General features: G+C 45.7%; 1 protein-coding gene across 7 annotated transcripts in view; it reads left to right on the top strand.

The window, feature by feature from the left end:
* The window catches only part of SH3PXD2A (SH3 and PX domains 2A), a 127,702-nt gene that overhangs the window by 19,508 nt on the left and 86,736 nt on the right, over positions 1–21,458 (top strand). For 6 of the 7 annotated variants that reach the window (XM_032952161.2, XM_032952159.2, XM_032952158.2 and 3 more), the window contains one exon: positions 10,283–10,358. In XM_032952161.2, coding sequence (XP_032808052.2) covers positions 10,283–10,358 — 76 coding nt within the window. Of the gene's footprint in view, positions 1–4,061; positions 4,125–10,282; positions 10,359–21,458 lie in introns of all 7 variants that reach the window. The other variant, XM_032952164.2, reaches the window with a different exon arrangement.

Below are 21,458 nucleotides of genomic sequence, written 5' to 3'. Positions count from 1 at the left end.
TATCACACGGGCTGGCTCGGAGACAACCGCACGTGTCTCTGAGAGCAAGGGTTAGCAGCTCAAGGCTTGTCTCTTTAAACCCCAATCCCAGCTCCCGGCGCGGCTGCTGTGCGGGAGGAAGGGCGTGATAGAGGGCAACCACTCCTCATTAGGTCGGCTGTCCCGTATGCTTAGGGGAGCTGAACGGGTCTCTTGCCATGTCCCGCTAGAGAATGCCATCGGGTGCTGCTGGTACAGACCTGCAATCGTTCGCTCACGCCACTGCTGGTCGAAGGGTCCTCACTGGCGGGAGCTTTACGGAGCCCCCTGTAAAGGGTATTTAGGCGTACTCTTCCGCGCTGGCAAGACGAATCTTGCAAGAGCTGGGACTACCCGGCACTTTACCTCACCGCACGTGACCTGACAATCGACTAACCGTGGTGAATCCATTCATACTGCTGCTGGGGGGGGGGCAGGTGGGCATTCAATAAACGTGTGCCACTGTTTCAACTCCCGTGCCGAGAGATGGAAGCGACAGACTATATGGATTGCAAGGGCGGTGTTCTGAGCGTTACAGCTCGACAGCAACCCTGGTCTGGGTGCCCTTTTGACTTGGACTCGCACGGTAGATAATATTCCCCAATATCCGAAGAGCTGTAGCAAATAACGGGATATGCATTGTAGTGGACCTACCGCCCATAGTGCGAATACAGCGGGGGGGAGGGGACCCCTCCCTCCATAAAGACTACCCAAGGGAGCAGAAAACATTTTTGTTTTAACGCTAAGCTGCCCTTTATGTGCAACTCCTCTAATGTAACCGTTCTAGGAAATGGGGAAATGTGCCTTTAATAGAAAGATTGTTCATCAAAATAAACTGCCGTGCGCGAGATGCCCCGGAGGGGGAAATAAATGCTCTGCAATTGCAGTCGTTTTAAATCTGGAAATTAAAATTATAATCCTTGTCTTTGCCCACAATCTGACGGCATGCCTGACTTGGTCCTGTCCGTGCCATGCATTAAGCTGTGGTCACACACGGAAGATTCACGGATTGAAATTGTATTGTTTTGTATTTTAGGTTTAAAAGGGCCCTCTTAGATGAGAGAACGTTGCTATTAATGACACTTATTATGCACTTGACATAATCAGGTTACTTAATATATACAGTGAGGGAAAAAGGTATATTTTTTTTCCCTCACTGTATGGTATTTGGAGCCATTCATCCAGAAGTGGGTTGACTTTTTTTTTGCTTTGCATGAGCATACAAAATCTGTACTTTGTGTGTCTGCAATACAGACTGGGCCATTCTGAGCAAGTGTTTGTCAGACTTCTGCAGTTCACCATCCAATTATGTGGCTTTTTCACTTCTTAGGCTGCGAGCGGTTAAAACAATCGGCTTCATAAGGTGTGCAGTGGCTGAATTTGCATACGTATAAAAAACAACGATCGGAAATCGCGATCGTGCGGATCGTGACACCTTTTTTTAAAGGTTTGATTTCTTTCGTTTAATCATGTGAGATCTGAAGAGACCGGGATTTGCCACAGTGACCTGGGGCACTATTCTGTGGGGGGGGGGGGGGGGGGGGCGATGATTGCTGAGTATAATCCCAATTGGGTAAAATTTGTGAGGCTTTAATGTTGTGAGGAATGGAGTTGAGAATCACCGGCCTGGTCCCACTCGGGTCACTGCACACGTCACAGTCTTCCTCGCCGACAGCGGGCAGTGGGCGACAGGCTGCGCCCTGAACTTTAGCTCCCTTATCGAGTCGGATGCGGCTCCTGCGCCGGTTGTTAACGCGGCCCACTTGGCAGTTGCCCGACAACCCAGACCCGTTCGCAACAACCGTAATGAAGTGCACGCTGTCAAAAAAAAAAAAGTCGACGCCCGCTCGTTATTTACTCGGCGATGAAACGCGCCGAGAAGGGCGAATCACGCGGGGATCCATGTGGTTAAGGCAGCCCTCTTTGTGGCTTGTGCCACCGCTGCCGCTCAGCTGTTGCCGTCTGCGGGGTCTGTTTTCGGTGTGGCGAGGAGGGGCGGGGGGGCAGCGATGATCCGCAGCAGCTGCCCAGTGTAGATTCGACCACGATTTGTCTGTGCCAAGGGGAGCGGTGTCAAATGTCTTGTTTTACATTTAGGGGAGGGCAGGGTAAACAGACGGGCAGATGGCTGTTTGTGTTATTGTTATCTTCGCGCAGAAACAAAAGTGGGGCCAGATAAGTTTCACAGCCAGGGCGACATTTGATCACGCTCAGACTTCTGCCGTTGGAAACATGTTCGTTGCCGGAAAGGGTGAATCCTATTTTTTTTTTCATCATAAAAAAATAAGTTTACGTCTTCTCCTGAGGCGGTGAAGCTTTTGGGTTGCTCAGAAATCATGGCGCTGAGCTGACGCCGACAAACCGCACACCCCGACCAAAATCAATGCCTTCGGGGTGATTTGGTCACCCGGTACTCCTATCGAGCCCAGAATTGTATAAGAACACAACACAGTTATCCGAAGGGACTGTCTGGAGATCCCTCCAGTGGAAGACCCTTCCACCAGCAGTGGCCTGAGTGAGCACAACTGCAGTGCTGCACCTTTGCCAGCGCCGTTACAGCAAAGTCTAGTAATTACAAGTTGCCTGATCACTCTAGACCGGTAACGCTTATACAAGGGAGCCTTAGCTCAACAAGAACTGCACCTTGGCCTCTTAAGCATCTAGGGGATAGGAGGTCAGATGGGTGAACTATTTAATGTTCAGCTTCGTCTTTCTCGTAGAGCATTGTCAGATATTTAGTCGCTTGATTTATGGCTCAGTGTTTGTTTCCTAACAGCCTTCCACAAACACTGCACTGCAAACTTTCTCAAATGGGTTGACCTATTTTTAATGGACATTTGTGATTTGCAGCAGGTTAAAGATACCCAATGAAATGGGTGTGGGGGGAGGAGCAGCTTTGATTTTTTTATGGTATATAAAACATGAAATGCTCTTGTGAAAAAGAAAAAAAGTACATTTTAATGAAGTGATTGCTTTAAAAAAGAATTAACCAACACACATCTCATGCATTTCATGACCCTTAAATCTCCTTCATCTTTGTTTTGGACGGATAGGTTCTGTTGCTGTTGAAAATACTTTTTTTTTGCGAAATTCACGGGCAGCTATGAGCAGTTAGTAGAGCCATGAATGGTACTCAAAAAGGATGATGCATTTTGGCAGTCCTAGTATATATATTTGTCAATGCCTTGTAATCTCTTAAATCAGTGATTATCATGCATTAGCGAGCAAGAATTATATGTTGCTTGTGCTATCTGCTCGTGTCTTAAATTGCATATGTAATACTCGTTCAGCTTATCTTTATACATTTCACCTTTTTCTGTGCTGGGTGCGGTTAATGTAAAGGGAAACCCGCACACTGCACGTTAATCAAGACGGTGGGTGAAACGCTTTACGTATTTTGGAATATTTGTCCCACGAGTAAATGACTTTGCTCATGGGCCTTTGTCAATTCAACTGCTGGATGATGGCATCTCCACGTCGTCTCGCTCATTGGGGTTAGTTGACCATACTTCACCGCTTTGGTCAGTGCGGGTTTGCGAGGGGGGTGCCCAGCAATGGTTTCGATACCCACTCACCACTGGCGTTAGCACGGGCCAGCAGTTGCACTCAGGTCTCCCGGCTCATGGTGGAGTGAGTGAGTATGCTAACCACTGCGCCACCGCTCAACCACACAATTGTTCCTTTTGTCATGATGCACCTCGTGCATATATTTAAAAAAAAAAAACTATTCCGTCTTGGTCGACTTGTAATGGGAAATTGGGATTGTTATTTGGTCGCTGTGAATGTAATTGCTTTTTACACTACACAATATACCACAGTTGACGCCTATATTACCGGAAGCACCGTTCTATGTTTGCACTTGATGCCCCTCTGTTTATTGTTGAGGAACGCTTCATTTCATTCAGAGGTTTTACGATGTTGTTTTGACCATTTAGTTTACCGTTCTGCTCTGTGACCCCGGGACTGCCTTGAAAAGCAGACATACGGTCTCTGTGGACTCTCACGTGGTTTAAATTTGTTTTGAAATCCTCACAAACTTCCAGAATTGTTGGCCGGTTGGGTGAGAAGAGAGAGCCCTGGACATCACACATTGTAGCCCACCAAAGGTAGTACTTGAAAAAAAAACACAATGAGGAATATAAAACGTCTGCAGTTCTGCACAATGGTTATGGCAATGGTTCATGCACGGTGCAATTAACTCGCGTCCTGAGTTTGATTCCTGGCCAGGGAAAACGTCAACTAGTGAGCAATATCTGAACCGGTCCTGGGCCAACCCCTTCTACACCAACCCGGATTGACCATCCGGCAGTGGTTTAACATTTTAAAATTTCACGAGACATCACACCATTGAGCTGCTGTTTGTGTGTACAAGCTAGGCAGTATATTCTGAGCACACATTTGTCAGACATGTTGCAGTTCACTGTTCATTTCAACAGCGTTCTCACTTAATTTCGGTCAAATCAAAAATTGTCTGCACACAGTTAAACGACGCGAGTAAGGAGAGAAGCCAAGATGCTGGGCACGAAACTTTAATAATATCTATGGCTCTATCAACCAATACAACAGATTACACAAGTTTTGAGCAAGAGAGAGAGTAAAAATACATATCTTCTTCACATTTTCGTTCCTCAAGGACCTCTGTGAAATCTGCAGAAAGCAGCAGAATATATCCCTCGTACGTCCTTTAGTTTATCAACAGAATCGTTCACATATTCTTAACTGGGCTTCGTGGTGAGAAGCTGGCAGCGTGGTGGGGGGGGGGGGACAGGAGGGCATGTGGCCATGATTGCTCCCAGATGGATGGTTTTACTCCCCACCTGAAGTTGCTTTCCGGATGTCGAGCTAAATTTAGCACACTCCCTAACTCCACGTGGCGTCAGTGTGTGTGTGTAGCTAGCTGGAGGGTCGGCGGGTGGTGGTGGTGGTGGTGGCGGTGATGGAGGTGGCGGTGGGGTGGTTGCTTTTCTTCTCGATGTTATTTATTATTTTTCACTCTTCGCCTTCTGCTTTGAACGTGAATGTGGCACGACGGGAAAGCTGTCCGTGGGGGCCTTGACTTTGATCTCAAACCCAGGTCCTAGAGCTCCTAAGGCTGAGGCCTTCATCTCTGGACTCGTCACACTCTTGACTTCAGAATGGTATTAAAGCAAATATAAGCGGAAGTCTGTTCTGCGTCTCCATATATACATGTGAATGTTTCCTAGTCCCACCAGCCGATCTCGAGTCGTCACCCGGTTAAACAAACTAATGTTGAAAACTTTAAATTACGGTCTTTCAAAATCAATATCCCAGCAGAATTTGTTAGGCAAGCGAAGTCTGGACCGGTTTCCATCTTCTGTGAGTTTGTATTCAGGGTAGTTTGGGCGTATTCTTGACCACAGCACAGCGCTGCCACAGGCACTGCCCACTGCAATGCACATTGACCTGATCTTGCTTTTGAAAACTCTGGTTCGCGATTGCTTAATTTGATTGCTTCACCAACCCTGTGATCGCCAACCCCTCCGCTTCGCCTGTCCATACTCACCGGCTTGGTGAAGTATGGTCAAGGAACTGCTCATGATCAACGAAGTTGTAGAGGATTGCTTTCACGTAATAGTGAATTCCACAAACGGCTGTAAATGATAGTCATTATTATTATTATTGCTAAGTCAGATGAATGCCGAGTGCGGTCTCCGTGCTTCTTCTTCTTGTTGTTTTACCGGCACCCTTTCGTAGAGGCTCGCACTAATGAAAAGCTTGATTCACGTTCACTACAGATATTTTCCTCGTCGTGCGCCGAAACGTAATTCTTACGCACACACCGCCTTCCTCCGCTGCGCTTCGCGACGAGCCCACTCTGATCCGCTGCCTCTCTAGGCATTTCCAGTGCAACATTCGTAACGTCGCACGTCAGTACTGTCCTGTGCATGGACATGCTCGTCAAGGAGCAGAAACCCATCACGCCAACTCTGGTCGTCCTCTCATCTCTTTGGAACTTCCGTTTGTGTTTAGTTTGTTGTCCTTCACCCACATCAGCGATTGTCACGGTTTGCTACGTGTTGTGTGAAAGAAGTTCAACATACATACATGCATATATGCGTACAGCCGCGTGTAGAGTACTGTGCTGCACATTCGTGCTAGCAGAAATCGCAAGTGGACTTTGTCCGCTTGAAGTTTCAGAAAAACTCAAAAGACGTCTAAAAAGCGCTCGGCCTTTGTGCATTATGCAAAAGCCACCAATAGTTTCTGAAGAACTGCATTATGGTCCTCTGTTGTCTTAGGTCACCATCAGTAAACATTTGAGCGAATGTAACTGACTGACTGGCAAGGCTGAGTGATATGTAAATGTTTGTGGTGTTGTTTGAAACTTGTGGGTTCTTTTTATTATTGTTTGCTTTCTACCAGCTTTAATATTAGAATCCACTGGAGGTGAGCTACGTGGCTCGCTGATGATGGGGATCATACATTAATAAGTGTTTAACGTGAGACCTAAAAAACAGTAAAACTGTTGGCCTACCCTGCCCTAGAAGAATGAATCGACCCCCAGGGCCGTAATTTTTTGGGGCCCAAGTTCAAAACATTCGTTTTTCTGGAAAGGCACCACGAACCTGGCAACCTGAGTTCGTTTCCCGATCACGGCTAGCGTCAGTGGATAGTGATATCTGAACCGGTTATGTAAGGTCAAATAACCTCCACAATGTTGCAATGTGGATAGGGGCTTTAATCCAGCAGTAGATTGACAGGAGCTAAATTACAATACTTACGGATTTTTTTTACTAATCACAGGTCATGTATATGTGCGCTAAATTATAGCTCTCCATCCTTTGTAAAATGTAATCAGTGTTTACATGTCGCACAGCCATATGAATTGAATACGCATGGGTGGATGTGTCGTGTAATTGTAATGGAAGCCATGTGAAACGTGAAATGTCTGGGGAAACCCCAACCTCCTGAATCAGTGTCAACATCCAGAAGAAGGGAAATTCACTCATGATACAGGCTTGAAAACTGGGCGCGTGAAAGTACAAACTGTATTTACAATATATGCAAAATATGTTACAACGATATGCCAGTGTAGTATTAGCATATCATTTACGGTGCATTGAGACCTTGTGAAAGATGCCTAATAAGTGCAAATGTACGTTTGCCCACTGACAAAGAAATGATCCGTCTATAATTTTCATGGTAGGTTTATTTGAGCAGTGAGAGACAGAATAACAACAACAAAATCCAGAAAAACGCACGTCAAAAATGTTATAAATTTGGTTTGCATTTTAATGAGAGAAATAAGTATTTGACCCCTCTGCAAAACATGACTTAGTACTTGGTGGCAAAACCCTTGTTGGCAATCACATAGGTCAGACGCTTCTTGTAGTTGGCCACCAGGTTTGCACATATCTCAGGAGCGATTTTGTCCCACTCCTCTTTGCAGATCTTCCCCAAGTCATTAAGGTTTCGAGGCTGACGTTTGGCAACTCGAACCTTCAGCTCCCTCCACAGATTTTCTATGGGATTAAGGTCTGGAGACTGGCTAGGTCACTCCAGGACCTTAATGTGCTTCTTCTTGAGCCACTCCTTTGTTGCCTTGGCCGTGTGTTTTGGGTCATTGTCATGCTGGAATACCCATCCACGACCCATTTTCAATGCCCTGGCTGAGGGAAGGAGGTTCTCACTCAAGATTTGACGGTACATGGCCCCGTACATCATCCCTTTGATGCGGTGAAGTTGTCCTGTCCCCTTAGCAGAAAAACACCCCCAAAGCATAATGTTTCCACCTCCATGTTTGACGGTGGGGATGGTGTTCTTGGGGTCATAGGCAGCATTCCTCCTCCTTCAAACACGGCGAGTTGAATTGATGCCAAAGAGCTCCATTATGGTCTCATCTGACCACAACACTTTCACCCAGTTGTTCTCTGAATCATTCAGATGTTCATTGGCAAACTTCAGACGGGCATGTATATGTGCTTTCTTGAGCAGGGGGACCTTGCGGGCGCTGCAGGATTCCAGTCCTTCATGGCGTAGTGTGTTACCAATTGTTTTCTTGGTGACTATGGTCCCAGCTGCCTTGAGATCATTGACGAGATCATTGACAAGATCCTCCCGTGTAGTTCTGGGCTGATTCCTCACCGTTCTCATGATCATTGCAACTCCACGAGGTGAGATCTTGCATGGAGCCCTAGGCCGAAGGAAATTGACAGTTCTTTTGTGTTTCTTCCATTTGCGAATAATCGCACCAATTGTTGTCACCTGCTCACCAAGCTGCTTGGCAATGGTCTTGTAGCCCATTCCAGCCTTGTGTAGGTCTACAATCTTGTCCCTGACATCCTTGGAGAGCTCTTTGGTCTTGGCCATGGTGGAGAGTTTGGAATCTGATTGATTGATTGCTTCTGTGGACAGGTGTCTTTTATACAGGTAACAAGCTGAGATTAGGAGCACTCCCTTTAAGAGTGTGCTCCTAATCTCAGCTCGTTACCTGTATAAAAGACTCCTGGGAGCCAGAAATCTTTCTGATTGAGAGGGGGTCAAATACTTATTTCCCTCATTAAAATGCAAATCAATTTATAACATTCTTGACATGCGTTTTTTTCTGGATTGTGTTGGTGTTATTATGTCTCTTACTGTTCAAATAAACCTACCATTAAAATTATAGACTGATCATTTCTTTGTCAGTGGGCAAATGTATAAAATCAGCAGGGGATCAAATACTTTTTTCCCTCACTGTATTTAGGCTAATGGGATGAATCAAAGTGTGCAAACAATGTAAAATATTCGATTAACAAATATGAGATTCATGGGATTCATATTTGTATGCGATCATTATATATGCATTGACAACCATCGGTTATTAATGATGCATGAAAACCATGCTACCTCTCGATTAACGGGACAGACAAACCTGTAACACAAAACAGAGATGGTGAGAAACAATACGAAATGAGGTGGTAACAACCTCCCCCCCAATATAGTTCCGTGTTCATCGCTGGTGGACTAAGCGAAAAATTGACCACGCTTCGTTAATTAAGCCCCACCCGCTCGCCCGCCCCCCACCCCCCCCATTCACAACTTATTGCTTCCACACGTCACTGGCCCTTCACAGCCATCGATGGGCTTCTCCACCGAGCGGATGGAGTGGCTTGCCGCGCGGGCTTCAGAAGTTTTAGCGGCGTCGTAGGCTGCCCGAGGATGGTTTTTCGCAAACGCCCGCCGTCGACTCCCGACGATGCAGCAAACGGGAGGAGGATTGTGGCAAGGGCCCCGCCTCCCCCTTATTTGTATGCCTCGCGCCGCAACGCTGCGATGACATTTGGAGCATATAGCGCCGGCAATGCAAGCATGATGGATTACACGCGGTTCAATAAACGCTCAGGGGCCTGTATTAAAAGCTCAATCTTGTACCTTGGAGTCACTTTCTAATGAAATGGGGGGGGGGGGGGTGGGGCATGACCGGTTTATATTTATATGTTACTCATGGTGGCTATCGGCCAAAACGCTGCTTTTTCCTCTCGTCCTGCTCGCTTTTGATATAGCACTCACCCACGCAATGTTTACTTATGCTATGTTATATATATATTACTAATGTATATGCTGTAATGTAGTCATGTAATTATTCACCCAATACTGCACACCCCCTCCCCTTCCCCTGGCGGTGTGATGAAGGGAAGTTATACAAATCAGGTAACCTGACAGTCGAAATTTCAAAATCTTCCTCAATATATACGTGTGTGGTGGTGGCACATTGAAGGTAATTATGTATTGATTTGAAAAATGCGGCGGCTTAATTGTAGAATGTGTCAGTGGTTTGACACGTATAAAAACTAAATGCACCATCACGTCCCAGATTGGATTTTTTTTAAGTCCATTTGCCTGAGTACGCCCCGCACCGGGGTATTTTGAGGATTTCTCCCTTATCAAGAGAAGCGTCCCCCGTAGAAGAGTAGGCCAAATATGTCCTGTAGAGGGGCACCCGAGAGTTCGCTCTGGTGGAGGTCTTTTCCACCAGCAGTGGAGCGAGAAAGCAATTGCAGGGTTGCACCTCAACCCTTTACCGGCAATTCTTAAATGTCAGCAGACATCTGATAAACCAAAAAAAGATGGCAAAAAATTACAAAGGGGAACCATACTCTTTGGTTCTTTGGGTAAAGTCACGTAGGTAGAAATAAAAAAATAAAAAAATAATAAAAAAGCAACACAAGCGGTCGTCCTCAGGCGGAAAAAATCAAGACACAAAGGGGAAGACAAACAGCTTTTGTTGATTTATGTTTTTTTTTATTCTTGCCTTTCACAGATGCAGCTGTTGGACAAGTTTCCAGTGGAGGGAGGGCAGAGAGACCCCAAGCTGAGGACAATCCCCTTCTTGCCAGGTGGGTCCAATATGAATTTCACAACAGACCCATGTGGCCGCGTGGCTTTCAGGAGTAGTCACGAAATATGGGTCCACTTTCTCTATTGCCTCGGCGCTTTTGTTTGTTTGTAGAAACAGCAGCGGATATATTACAAAGGGCTTCGTCGTTATAAATCTTTACCGAGGACAAGATCACTGGAATATTTTTCAGGATGGTCCTGCTAGGACTTTAGGCAGCCAGTGACAACAATTCACTGTACGCGCTTGCTGAAGTGATTCGGTGAATCGTAACGATTCATGGGAGTGATTCGGTGAATTTTTTATCGGCTCGTTTCTATTGTTTCCCAGTTGGCTGCATTTCGCTTGTTCAGTTTTGTTAATTCCTCGCGCCTCAATTGGACCTGAGCATTTGCATACACCTTTTTTTCATGAATTGCAAATATTGGTTTGGTGCACCCGCAGTCCGATGGATGTACGTTGAACTTCTCTCGCAACATACGTAGCCAACCGCGCTGATCGTGCGTAGCCAACCGTGCTAATCGGAGGTGCGACGGGCGTACAGCGGGTGTAAAAATGGACGAAGCGATGCAATGGGACGTTCCAATCAAGGTTCTTCTTCAGAAAATTCTTCCTCGGTTACTTGTTTGCAACTGGGAGGAAACCGGAGTTCTGTTTGAGAAACCCATGTGCGGAGGAGAGGTATGATAAGTATGAGGAGGCGTCAGAGGAGACGTAAGAGAGAGAGAGAGAAGAGAAGTAAGAGAGAGAGAGAAGTAAGATGATAAGTAAGAGAGAGAGAGAAGAGGAGAAGTATGAGAAGTAAGAGAGAGAGAGAGATGTAAGAGAAGTAAGCTCAACCCCGTAGGTTGGTCACTCGTCTTGTGGCTTGCGTGCTTTGTGCAAGCGGCCACTCGCTGTGAGCGGATGCTTCAATTTATTACCGACCACCAAAAGCACCGTGAATGTTCCCATCCTCGCCGGATCTCAGACGCTACGCGGCATTGAGCCCGGCCTGGCATGGATGTAACGAACGCGTCGACTCGTCGAATCTCAAGTTCACGGTTGTGATGCTCAATCGAGCATCGCTTTTCTTTGTGTTACAGTTGACGTGCTGTGGATCATATGTGTTGAATATAATGAGTTCACTTCATTCCTCCGGCCACTAGAGACTGCGACGTTTACCACAGTAAAAAAAAGTGTTGTTGGAATCAATTTGCGACTCAGAATCGCGACAATTTTGGTGGCTCCTCACGGGGGGAGATAATAGTTAGATCGCTATCCGTAGCCACTTGGATTGAAGACTGCGAGTAAAAAAAAATGAGGGTTTCAGATGACCAGATGGCAGCACAACAGCGTCTTCTTGAATCTACCTGTGGAGATTTTAGAGCGTTACCCCATGTGTGCTTGGGTTTTCTGTGGGGACTTCGGTTTCTTTCCACATGAAGCCAAATGTGGAGAACTGGAATTGTCCAAATGTCCCAAAGCATGGCACTCTTGAAAAATAATCTTGAGACTGAGCATGGCTTTCGTGGATAAAGGACATGGTTATTATTATAAAATATATAACGGCTTACTTCCATTCCTGTAGTGATTCATGAGGCTTTCGGTAAAATACACAATTTTTAAAACATCCCAATACATTACAGATTTTAAGTGGCCTACCACAGCTCTTTTGGGAGCAGGAATTGGAAACCTAAGCTGGTAATGCCACCAATGGTATGTGCCTACTTGAATGAGATTGCGCGAGGCACCTGCGCAAATAAAAGCCACCTTTCCTCGTAAGCACCGCTGAGACTCTAACATTTGGGCTACGATTTGGTCTACAAAGCTGCATATGGTGCTATTTAGCACATTTTCTTCTTGTGAGGTATATAAACTCCATACTGAGGGTGGTGGGGCAGTAGTTGGCTCGCTGTGTTGTGAATTCAATGATCAAAGTTCAATTCCTGGTCACGGCTAACACCAGTGGCGAATGATGTCTGAACCGGGGCCCCGGTCTCGCCCACCGGCCTTGACAGGTCCTTCGTACTGGCCAGCGTCGTTCAGTATTCCAAACGTTAATCATGGTCCATCTGACATAGGGAGGTCTTCATACAGCAGTGGATTGTATGTATGTATGTTGAATGTCTTTCACACCGTACATAGCCAACCGTGACAATGGGAGGTGCGGGGGAAATGCAACGAACTAAATACAAAAAGCAGTTAAATTTTGATTTAAAGCTTTCGTGACTGCAGTAATTCATATTCTTAGCTCTTTCGGTAAAGTCACGTTGAAGGGAAACAATTAAATAATAAAAAATATATAAAACAATAAAAACATTCTCACGACGTTTCGACCATAACACAAACGGTCGTCATCAGGTGTGTCGATTTTGCATACATTTATTTATTTTTAAACGGTGTATTTATTTATAAAAAAAATCGCTGCGCGTGGCGCTGACGGGTTTTTTTTACAAATAAATAAATACACCGTTTTAAAATAAATAAATTTATGCAAACCGACACACCTGATGACAACCGTTTGTGTTATTGTCGAAAAGTCGTGAGAATTTTTATTGTTTTATATATATTATTATTTTATTGTTTCCCTTCAATGTGACTTTACCGAAAGAGCTAAGAATACAAAAAAGCAGTTATGAATAAATGAGTTTTCAATCTAGAATTAAAAGTGCATAGCTCCTCGTGGCTTCCTAATATTGGAAGGCAGAGCGTTCCAGACGGCCGCATAAGCGCATCTGAAAGCGCACGATGCGGTGACGGTCTTTGTTCGACGGCCTGCCAAAAAGCCGCTGCTGCGATGATGATCCGGAGTTTGCATGATGGCTTATGCTCCTTGAAAGAGGCCTGTAAATAAAAAAAAAACCTAAATACTTTATATGCCGCAGTGGTTATTCTAATTGCGCTACGGACCTGGTGACCGGAGTTAAATCCCAGCAACGGCTGACATCAGTGGCGAGTGAAGTCTAAAACCGGTTTTGGGACGATCATGTTACCAACCCTCACTGACGAGCACGATGGAGTTTGACCAAGCAGCCCCTATGACCGGTACGGACGTGGGAAGACCTTCATCCAGCAGCAGATAGGCGAAAGGGATGTAAATGATTAATTATTTTCGATACTGTACTCTGTAATAGTCTCTGTACCCTATTGATTTTATAAGTGTCTTTTCCTAAAAAAAAATGCTACCGGAAATGGGAGAATAATCAATATCAACACATGCAATATCACAATAGACTTTATCATGCACTTTAAAGTCAACATTGACATTTTTTGGGGGGTTTCATTCCACTGCTACTGCGCGATATATCGCAAAGTACAAATTGTATTACAGAAGTAGAGCGAGACCTTGTGGATCGGTTTGGTGGCCAAAGCTGTACACATACAACAATTCGAAGCTGCAGTTGCAATTATCTTTTATTTTAGAGTCAAATAAACAATGATCGCTCCGCGCCATACACGCTCAAATTGCACTTCCAGATGTATACGATGGGGGGTTGGGCTGGAAAACAAATCATTACCCTTCGAGAGATTTCATACGGTTTGTTTGCACACCTTATGAAATCATTTTATTGCTCGTGCCAGTCGGCGCTGGCTGTTTCAAAACCCGCTTTACTCCCATTCTTTCCGCCGACAGAAAACCATAAAGGCTATTGGTCTGGGGGTAACAGTGTCAATATAGATTTACCGATAAGTACATAGTTATTACATTTGACAAAGGGGGGGGGGGAGACAATCTCCCCTCTACCTCTCTCTTTTCAGATGGATCCTTCACATATTAATTTAGTATACCTGCCTTGACCAGAGCCAAAAGGCTGTCGGGATTTTGCCAAGGGCTGACATCTCTTTGAGATCAGACAAATGAGTGTTCTGCTTCCAAGTTCAACCCCCCCCCCCCCCATTGGTGTGTGGTTTTCCCCTGCACCCAAACACTGCCCGTGGCTTGAGCCCCACTGAAACTCTATTTACTCAGATGGTTCTGGGGCACGATATTAAAGCTTCTGTTTATGAATGTAAATTCTCAGTGGATAATCTGGGGCAATTTTTTGTTTGTTTGTTGTGATTAATGCCTTAAAGATGCCCGCAGTATCAAAGTGAAGGATAAACTGTGTTTTTAAGTCTGCGTGAGACTAAAGTCTTGGAACCTTTGTTGAACACTTAAAAAATAATGCTTGAGCTTGCACGATCATTTATTTTGGCAAAGTGCACCATTTTGGATGACTGTTCATGTTTACAGTCGTCTGATGGTGGCGCTTGGGGTGGTTGGGGGTTGGAGGTGTTTATGCAGGAGTCGATAGCCCATGGCTGATCAAAATGTTGATGAGGATATAACAATACAATTCTTTTTAGACATTTCCTGATCCACTGCTGGATGAAGGCTTCAACATGTCACGTGGGTCTTGGGGCTTTTATTTGACCATACTCCACCACGCTGGTCAGCTCGTGTTGCTGAAGCAAGGGCGGTGGTGGTGGGGGTGGTGGGGGTATGGAGGCCCAGGACCGCATGAATGAGGTATCACTTGCTACTGATTTTAGCTTGGGACAGGAATTGAACTGAGGTTTCGCTGGGGTTTATTGCACATTGCGCTGATCACTGTACCAACACCCCTCGGTCTAATGTTTAAGGCATTCAATATTTCATCGTGTCAGATGTCAAACTTATTCAGTTCCAAGCCGAACAACTTGAAACATGATCTCAAGGAGGTCATCTTCATGACGTTTCAACACAACCATGCGAAATCTCCATTGCATGCTGTGAACATGAATTCGTACTCGGGGTGTAATGATGCAATGTTTACAATCGATTAGAATTGATTCGTGTGCTAGCGAGATATGATATACGTGTATTGAATTGTAAGTTTAATCATTATTGTGTTTTTCCTTCATATACAGTGTGTCTTTATTTAAGTATAAAAAAGGAATTTATTCTTGAGTTGAATCGTAGCAATAAACATCCCAAGGGGACACATTCTGTACAGAATTTGTTAATTAAAATATATATCTTCATAGCTGTTTGTCAATAATTTTCTGGATCAAGTCCTCCCCATGCAGTATTAGTCATATGGGTCATACTTCACCACGCTGGTGCAGAGGAGTAGGACCGGTTTAGTTCTCCCTCGCCACTGATATTAACCGTAGCTCGGAATCGAACCCAAGTCGCCAGGTTCATATAGGGCATTGAGTCAACCACTGCACCATCATGCCACCCAACAGATCTAGCAGGTACCAATAATTTTGCGTTATTATCCAAGTCAACAAAAGGGTTTTTTTTGGAGGAGGGTGGGCAGGGGCGGGGTGGTGAGGGAAATAACAGCGGCATTATTTTTTTATGCATCAGGAGGTATTTCAGGAGAAGCAAAGCGCCAGGAATTTTAGAGCAACTTGCTAGCCGAGCAGTGGGGTGAGCGGACACTGAACGAGGGCGCGTTTGGCCGGCTCCTGTGCAAGTGCTAAAAAAAGCTGTCGTTGACAAACAAACAAAATAGCTGGACATCGTTTTTCCTTCGCCAGGAATGGCGAAATGTTATATCGGTCTCTTGGTTCCGTCTCGCTCGGAAGGGTCTTGCGCCTTTTCTGGGCAACTTGTGCACCGAGGGCCCTCAAAGCCAGCTCCCCCCGGCGGGTTGGTGGTTTATTAGGCGGCACATTCATGTTCATCATTTGGACGTCTATTGTTATGTGTACATATTGAGGTGGACATTTCCTCCAGTTCTTAAATTGTGAGGCTTCAGGCCCTCGCTGAATTTAAAGTATAGATTTCTTTTCTGCAATTACAAAAGCTTATTAATGTTTGGGGCAGTAGAGAAGGTTGGTACCCGTTCTTTTTTTTAAATGAATGAGGTTATTATCTACCTGCTTGATGTATTGCGGTTTTATCTCTCCCTATGCCAGGAAGCTTTCACAGTTATCGCCAATCGTGCCGCTGTGCATATGCGTGAGTCTCATCCGGCCTCTCGCAATGCACGGGCGGTGTAACATTTTAACGGCGATAATTAAAAACAATCCCAACGAGGATGGTGTTGCGAAAGTGTCACGTGCCTCACAGTGGGCTGCTGGATAGTTCACTTAATTCCATATTTGCAAAGCTTTCGTCCATTATCAGCTTTAATTATTCACTGCTGGATGAAGGCCTCCCTCAGGATTGTTTTCGTCATCCCTCGCGAATGCAACATTCCATCCACCTCCTGCGGAAGGTCTGATCTGATTGCTCCGTCTCCGGGGTGGTTGGCCTTCTTGAGCATTATCCTTCATTTGCCTGCCACTCTACTGCCAGTCTGAACCATCAGCCAGCATGCCTTCTTGCAACTTGCCGTGCCCAAACCCGCCTACTTTCTTAACAGTCAATATGTTGTTTCCTGCCAGAGCCTACTGACTTTTATTAACACTTTATGATGTCCCTAAAGTGTGTTTGTTCTCTGGTCAATGTGCCCATCTGTCTGTCTTTAGTGTTACAAAGGGGGGTGCGGTAGTGACTCAGGGGTTCCCATACTGCTTTTCGAATCGGACCACCTGAGTTTGATTCCTGGCCACGGTTAACATTAGTGGCGAACGCGATATCTGGTTTGGTTCCTCGGTCGCCTCCTCGCACTGAGAAAGGCAATGGTGAAGTATGATCAAACAACTCCCATGACTGAAAAATAACTTTATCCTCATCAGCATTATCATCATCACAATCCATGATCTATCCACTGTCGGATGAAGTCTTTGCCAAGCTGTCATGTTAATAAACATTATGCGAAATAGCACACTTTGTAAAAATACAATTCTTCTTGTTTTATTCTCATTCTACGTGTTTTATTCTCATTCTACGTGACTTTACCGAAAGAACCAAGAAGATGAATCCTTGCAGTCACGAAAGCTTTAAATCGAAAAATACAATTATCATGAAAGTGAGATTTATTTGGAAATTATTACAATGGTTACACTAGGACCACAATCTTGTCTCTTCTGAGCAAGTGCTCTGCATTGCTGGCTAAGAAAAGCAAACGAGGTGAGCCTGAGTCACGTATATATGTACGGTATCTAATAGTAGCTATGGAGTACTGGAAAAAACATTGCCTGAAACGTTGCCAATTTTTTATATGACAGGCTGCTCTTGCACAGGTTAACTTCTGTGTTATTGTTGTTCTCTTTAATGTTGTGTTTTGCTTTAATTCCATAGTTGTGTGTCTGCGTGCTTTGTGAGCATTGGCCTTGCAAGAACTTTTTTTGCAGTTATCAGTGCACCAGCTTGTGTAAGTCTTCCCAGGAGGTGACTCACACAGAAATGCTTCTGAAGGAATTTAAATAGCCCCTCTTTATACAGTACGCACAAGGGGCAAGCCGTTTTTTGTGCCCTGCAAAGTGAGTTTGTCACATGTCAGTCAAACCAAGAAATATGTTTCTAACCAGGAATAAGCCAAATTAAGTGAACACAACTTGAATATGCTGGAGTGTGTGCGTGTGTGTGTGGGTGTGCAGCCATTGGCTAACTACGCCAAGACTTATCATCTCAGTACGCTCGAGAAGCCGCTTTCATCACGGGTAGCTGCCTTCGTTCAAACCCAGGTTCTTAGCAGTGCCAGCTCAGTGCCTACATTATATTCCTCCCGGAGTCATTTGGCCAACTCGAGACCGGGTCCTCCCTCAGCACCGCTGCCAGCTTTTATAGCAATAATATATAACGGGTAAGCGTGACATAATAAGGTAATCGTGTGAGGGTTTTGGAAGTACATAACTTGACCACGTAACAGACACCGAAGTCCTCCTGCTTTTTCGGAGGAGCAGAAGTCGACTGCTTGGATGTTTTATTTGGTTACGCTTTACATTAAATTGCAACAAAAATGCATCGCATAGAATGCCAGCTGTCACTCTTGCGATAGCAGCACCAGGAGTGGCCGCGTATCCTTGAGCCCGGCTCGCTGGTGAGGATTGAGTCTGGCGGCTTCAAGGGTATCGTGTGTGTCCCCCCCGAGTGTGTGACGCGCCATCACTGTTGGGGTGGCAGTAAAACAATTTTTTTATTGTGGGAATTTAAAATTCCATTACCGGTATACGGGCAAAAAAAGAAGTATGCATAATAAAAACTTGCCTCCAACGGGCTGTACTTGGGCATTACTTTAAATTGGCAATTCAGCCGCCGTCAAGAGTTTTATACGCAAAGATAAATTATTGATGGTTTGTACAGGTGTTTTAGTCGGCTGAACACGTGTGACTACCACTGGGATGAAGGAAGTATGTCCATCAGTTTATTACGTCAGTCCACTGCTGAATGAGGGCCTCCCAATCCCGTGCGTGGCCTGGGTTGTTGTTTGACCATATTTTACCACGTTGGTCAGTGTGGGTTGGTAATGGTGGCGAACATAGATGTGGGACCATAGACGTACAGTACAGCTAGGGACTTCACTGTACTGCCCTCTGCTGCTGTCCAGCACGTAACACAGCCCTACTGCAGCCTACAACAATCTGACGTGCATGGTAGTCATCCATCCAAGCCAGTGCAGTCCAGGCTCAATCCGGCTTAACTTCTGAGACGTGACGAGATCAGGCGCATTCCGGGTGATTTTGTCACACCATAGGCATATGCTTACCGAACGTATAAAAGACAGGTGGTTCATATACACTGGCCTGAAGCTAGTGCTGGAGGAAGCTAGTGCGGGGCCTTTTAGCATATGTTATAAAAGGGCCCTAAATAAAAAAAAAATATCTATAAATATTAAAACACACATTTTTAACTTGCATAGTAAAGTAATTGTATTTTTTTCATATTTGCTACACAGCCAGATAATACGACAAATCGCTAACCTTAAACACCCAGTCGTTTATACAAGTTGAAGGCAGTATAGTACTACAGTAATAGAGCAAGTGCAGAATCACGGAATCGGAATTTATAGCTTCAAAGCATTTAGCACGGGGCCCTTGAAAGTGCGGGGCCCGTAGCCTATGTAGCTACTTTTGCTACTGGGATAATCCGGCACTGGCCTGAAGCAGAGTCGGGCAGGTTGCACATTGCCCTGATTGAATAGTGTCTTGCGATGCGTTATGTTGCTGCTGCTGTTGTTGTTGTTGCTGTGTGAGAGGGCAGCACAGCGTGCGTGCGAGGTTTTGTCAGAACGTGGTTGTATCGCCCAGCATGGTAGAGGATCGTATGGGTTGGACGTGCTGATCGTGTGTAATTTTGAGGAAGTGCTGTTCCTTGAGGTCAATGCTGCTGAATCGTCAGTGTGTGACTTGGGTTCCCCCCCCCCGCCATCAACTCCGGCTTTTATGTATTGTGGCTCGCAGCCAGGAAAGCCTCCTGTATAACGAAAGCACGCACACCGACCGTCCATTCGTTCGCTCGGCCTGTCATTGTGGCGGTGCCGCCGATCCCAACAGGATGCGTAACGAGGTCGTACAAAACGAAAATGGCCCGCGCGGTGCTCGAATTCTGAGATCGTTTCTCTCCACGAGCCCCACGCAAGGCAAAGTCTTACCGGCGCGATTGAGCGGCACGGGAACATCAGTATTCAGGACGCCGAGTACGGACCATATTTTTGGCTTTGAAGTTTTTGTTTGGAGAGGGAGGTGCATTTTAATATCTGCGTTGCCGTGTATTTTTGTTAAAATATGTTTTCTCTCACCGCCAGTCATTAAGTTGCGTTCTCTGAACTCGCACCTTTTGTTCGATAACAATAGTTCTCACGAAAAAAAGATCGTAATGAAAGTGTCACAGCTCACGCGGTGTCTGTGACTCTTGAGATGGAAACCACCGCCTTACACCTCATTAGCGGGCTTCAGTTTGGTCTCCTCGCATAGGTCAATTCCCGCTGAATGATAACCCTATAAATCCATAGCGAGCGTGTTTTAAATAACACAGACATGCACGCGTACTTTGCCGGGGAGTGCATTGACTCTCAATCGATGACACCGAAGCTTCGTCAATTGGCTATAATTTGTTGTTTACAATTGCCCTTATGCTTAACCAGAATTATAACATGTAAACGCATGTAAAAAGGTAAAGGTGCAGCCCTGCAAGTTTTTGGTCACGTCATTGCTAGAGGAAGGGTCTCATATATTGGGGGGCGGGGTGGTGGGGGGGGGGGCCCTATAGGAGGGTATTTTGGTCGACACTCGCAAGCTCGCCAGTCATATTGGAAGTGAATGGACTCCCCAGGCTTTACCCCATCACACACGACCCACCGATTCAGTAGAGCTGCGTTGCACAAAGTTACACAGCTGGGAGGACAGAGGCACGGGAGGAGAGGGGAGGGGCGGGATTTAAGAAACTTTGCATCCTTGCTTCAACTGCCTCGCCCGGAGATCGAAACCGGTGACCATTGCGTCAACCGTTATACACCAGCAGCGCATACACCTCACTGTAACACAAATATGTATTTAAAAAAAATAGATACTGTGCAAGCACGTGCAAAATATATTTCGGGTGTACATTTTCCCTGAAGGGCGTGACTTTTTTGCAAAATTGACATGTGCTCTCGTTTATCATGGGGCGCACACGCACGCGGTCGTCTGTGCTGACGGCGCCTGCGAAATGTGGCAAACGTGGGGCATGCTGTATGAAATTATGCTATTAATACAAAAGCACAGCATGGATCTCGAGGCCATCTGTCAGGCGGTGATAGGTCGGTAACAAGGCTTACTGTCTACGTGCCTGCGTGCTTGCTTGCATGCATGGGCTAGCTGTTGAGCTCTTGGGCTCGCGGACTCATGCACGTGGCCGCGATTGGTTGCGTCGACCTCTTAATTGCGCCACGGTCGCGAGATGTTAACTACCTCGCCTGGTATACAGGAGGTCGTGGGTTCGATCCCAACCCTGATTGCCTGTTGTATATTTGGAGTTTGCATGTCTCTCCCCTCCACATTTAGAATCAACGTGCAATTAGAGTTTTTTGACAGCTGTAGATTTCCGCATGATAAGCCACGTAGTTGAGCTATCATTTGAGGCCCGGGTCGCTTCTGCAAAAATAGCTTTATAGCTCAGTGGGCCTTACCTGGCTCTCGGACTCATGCATGTGTCCACAGTTGGTTGTGTCCGTCCCTCTTAATTGGCTTGCGCTAAGCCATTGGACATGGAGACCACGTGCGCACGACATGTGCCACATGTGCACGCCACGTGCAGCGGTGTGGCATCGCACGAGCCACG

This window comes from Petromyzon marinus, chromosome 11, assembly GCF_048934315.1.
Source record: "Petromyzon marinus isolate PM22_M1 ecotype Great Lakes invasive population chromosome 11, UKy_Petmar_22M1.pri1.0, whole genome shotgun sequence".
Lineage (NCBI taxonomy): Eukaryota > Metazoa > Chordata > Hyperoartia > Petromyzontiformes > Petromyzontidae > Petromyzon > Petromyzon marinus.
Note: the sequence above shows the minus strand (reverse complement) of the source record. Positions and strands in the feature narration are given on the sequence as shown.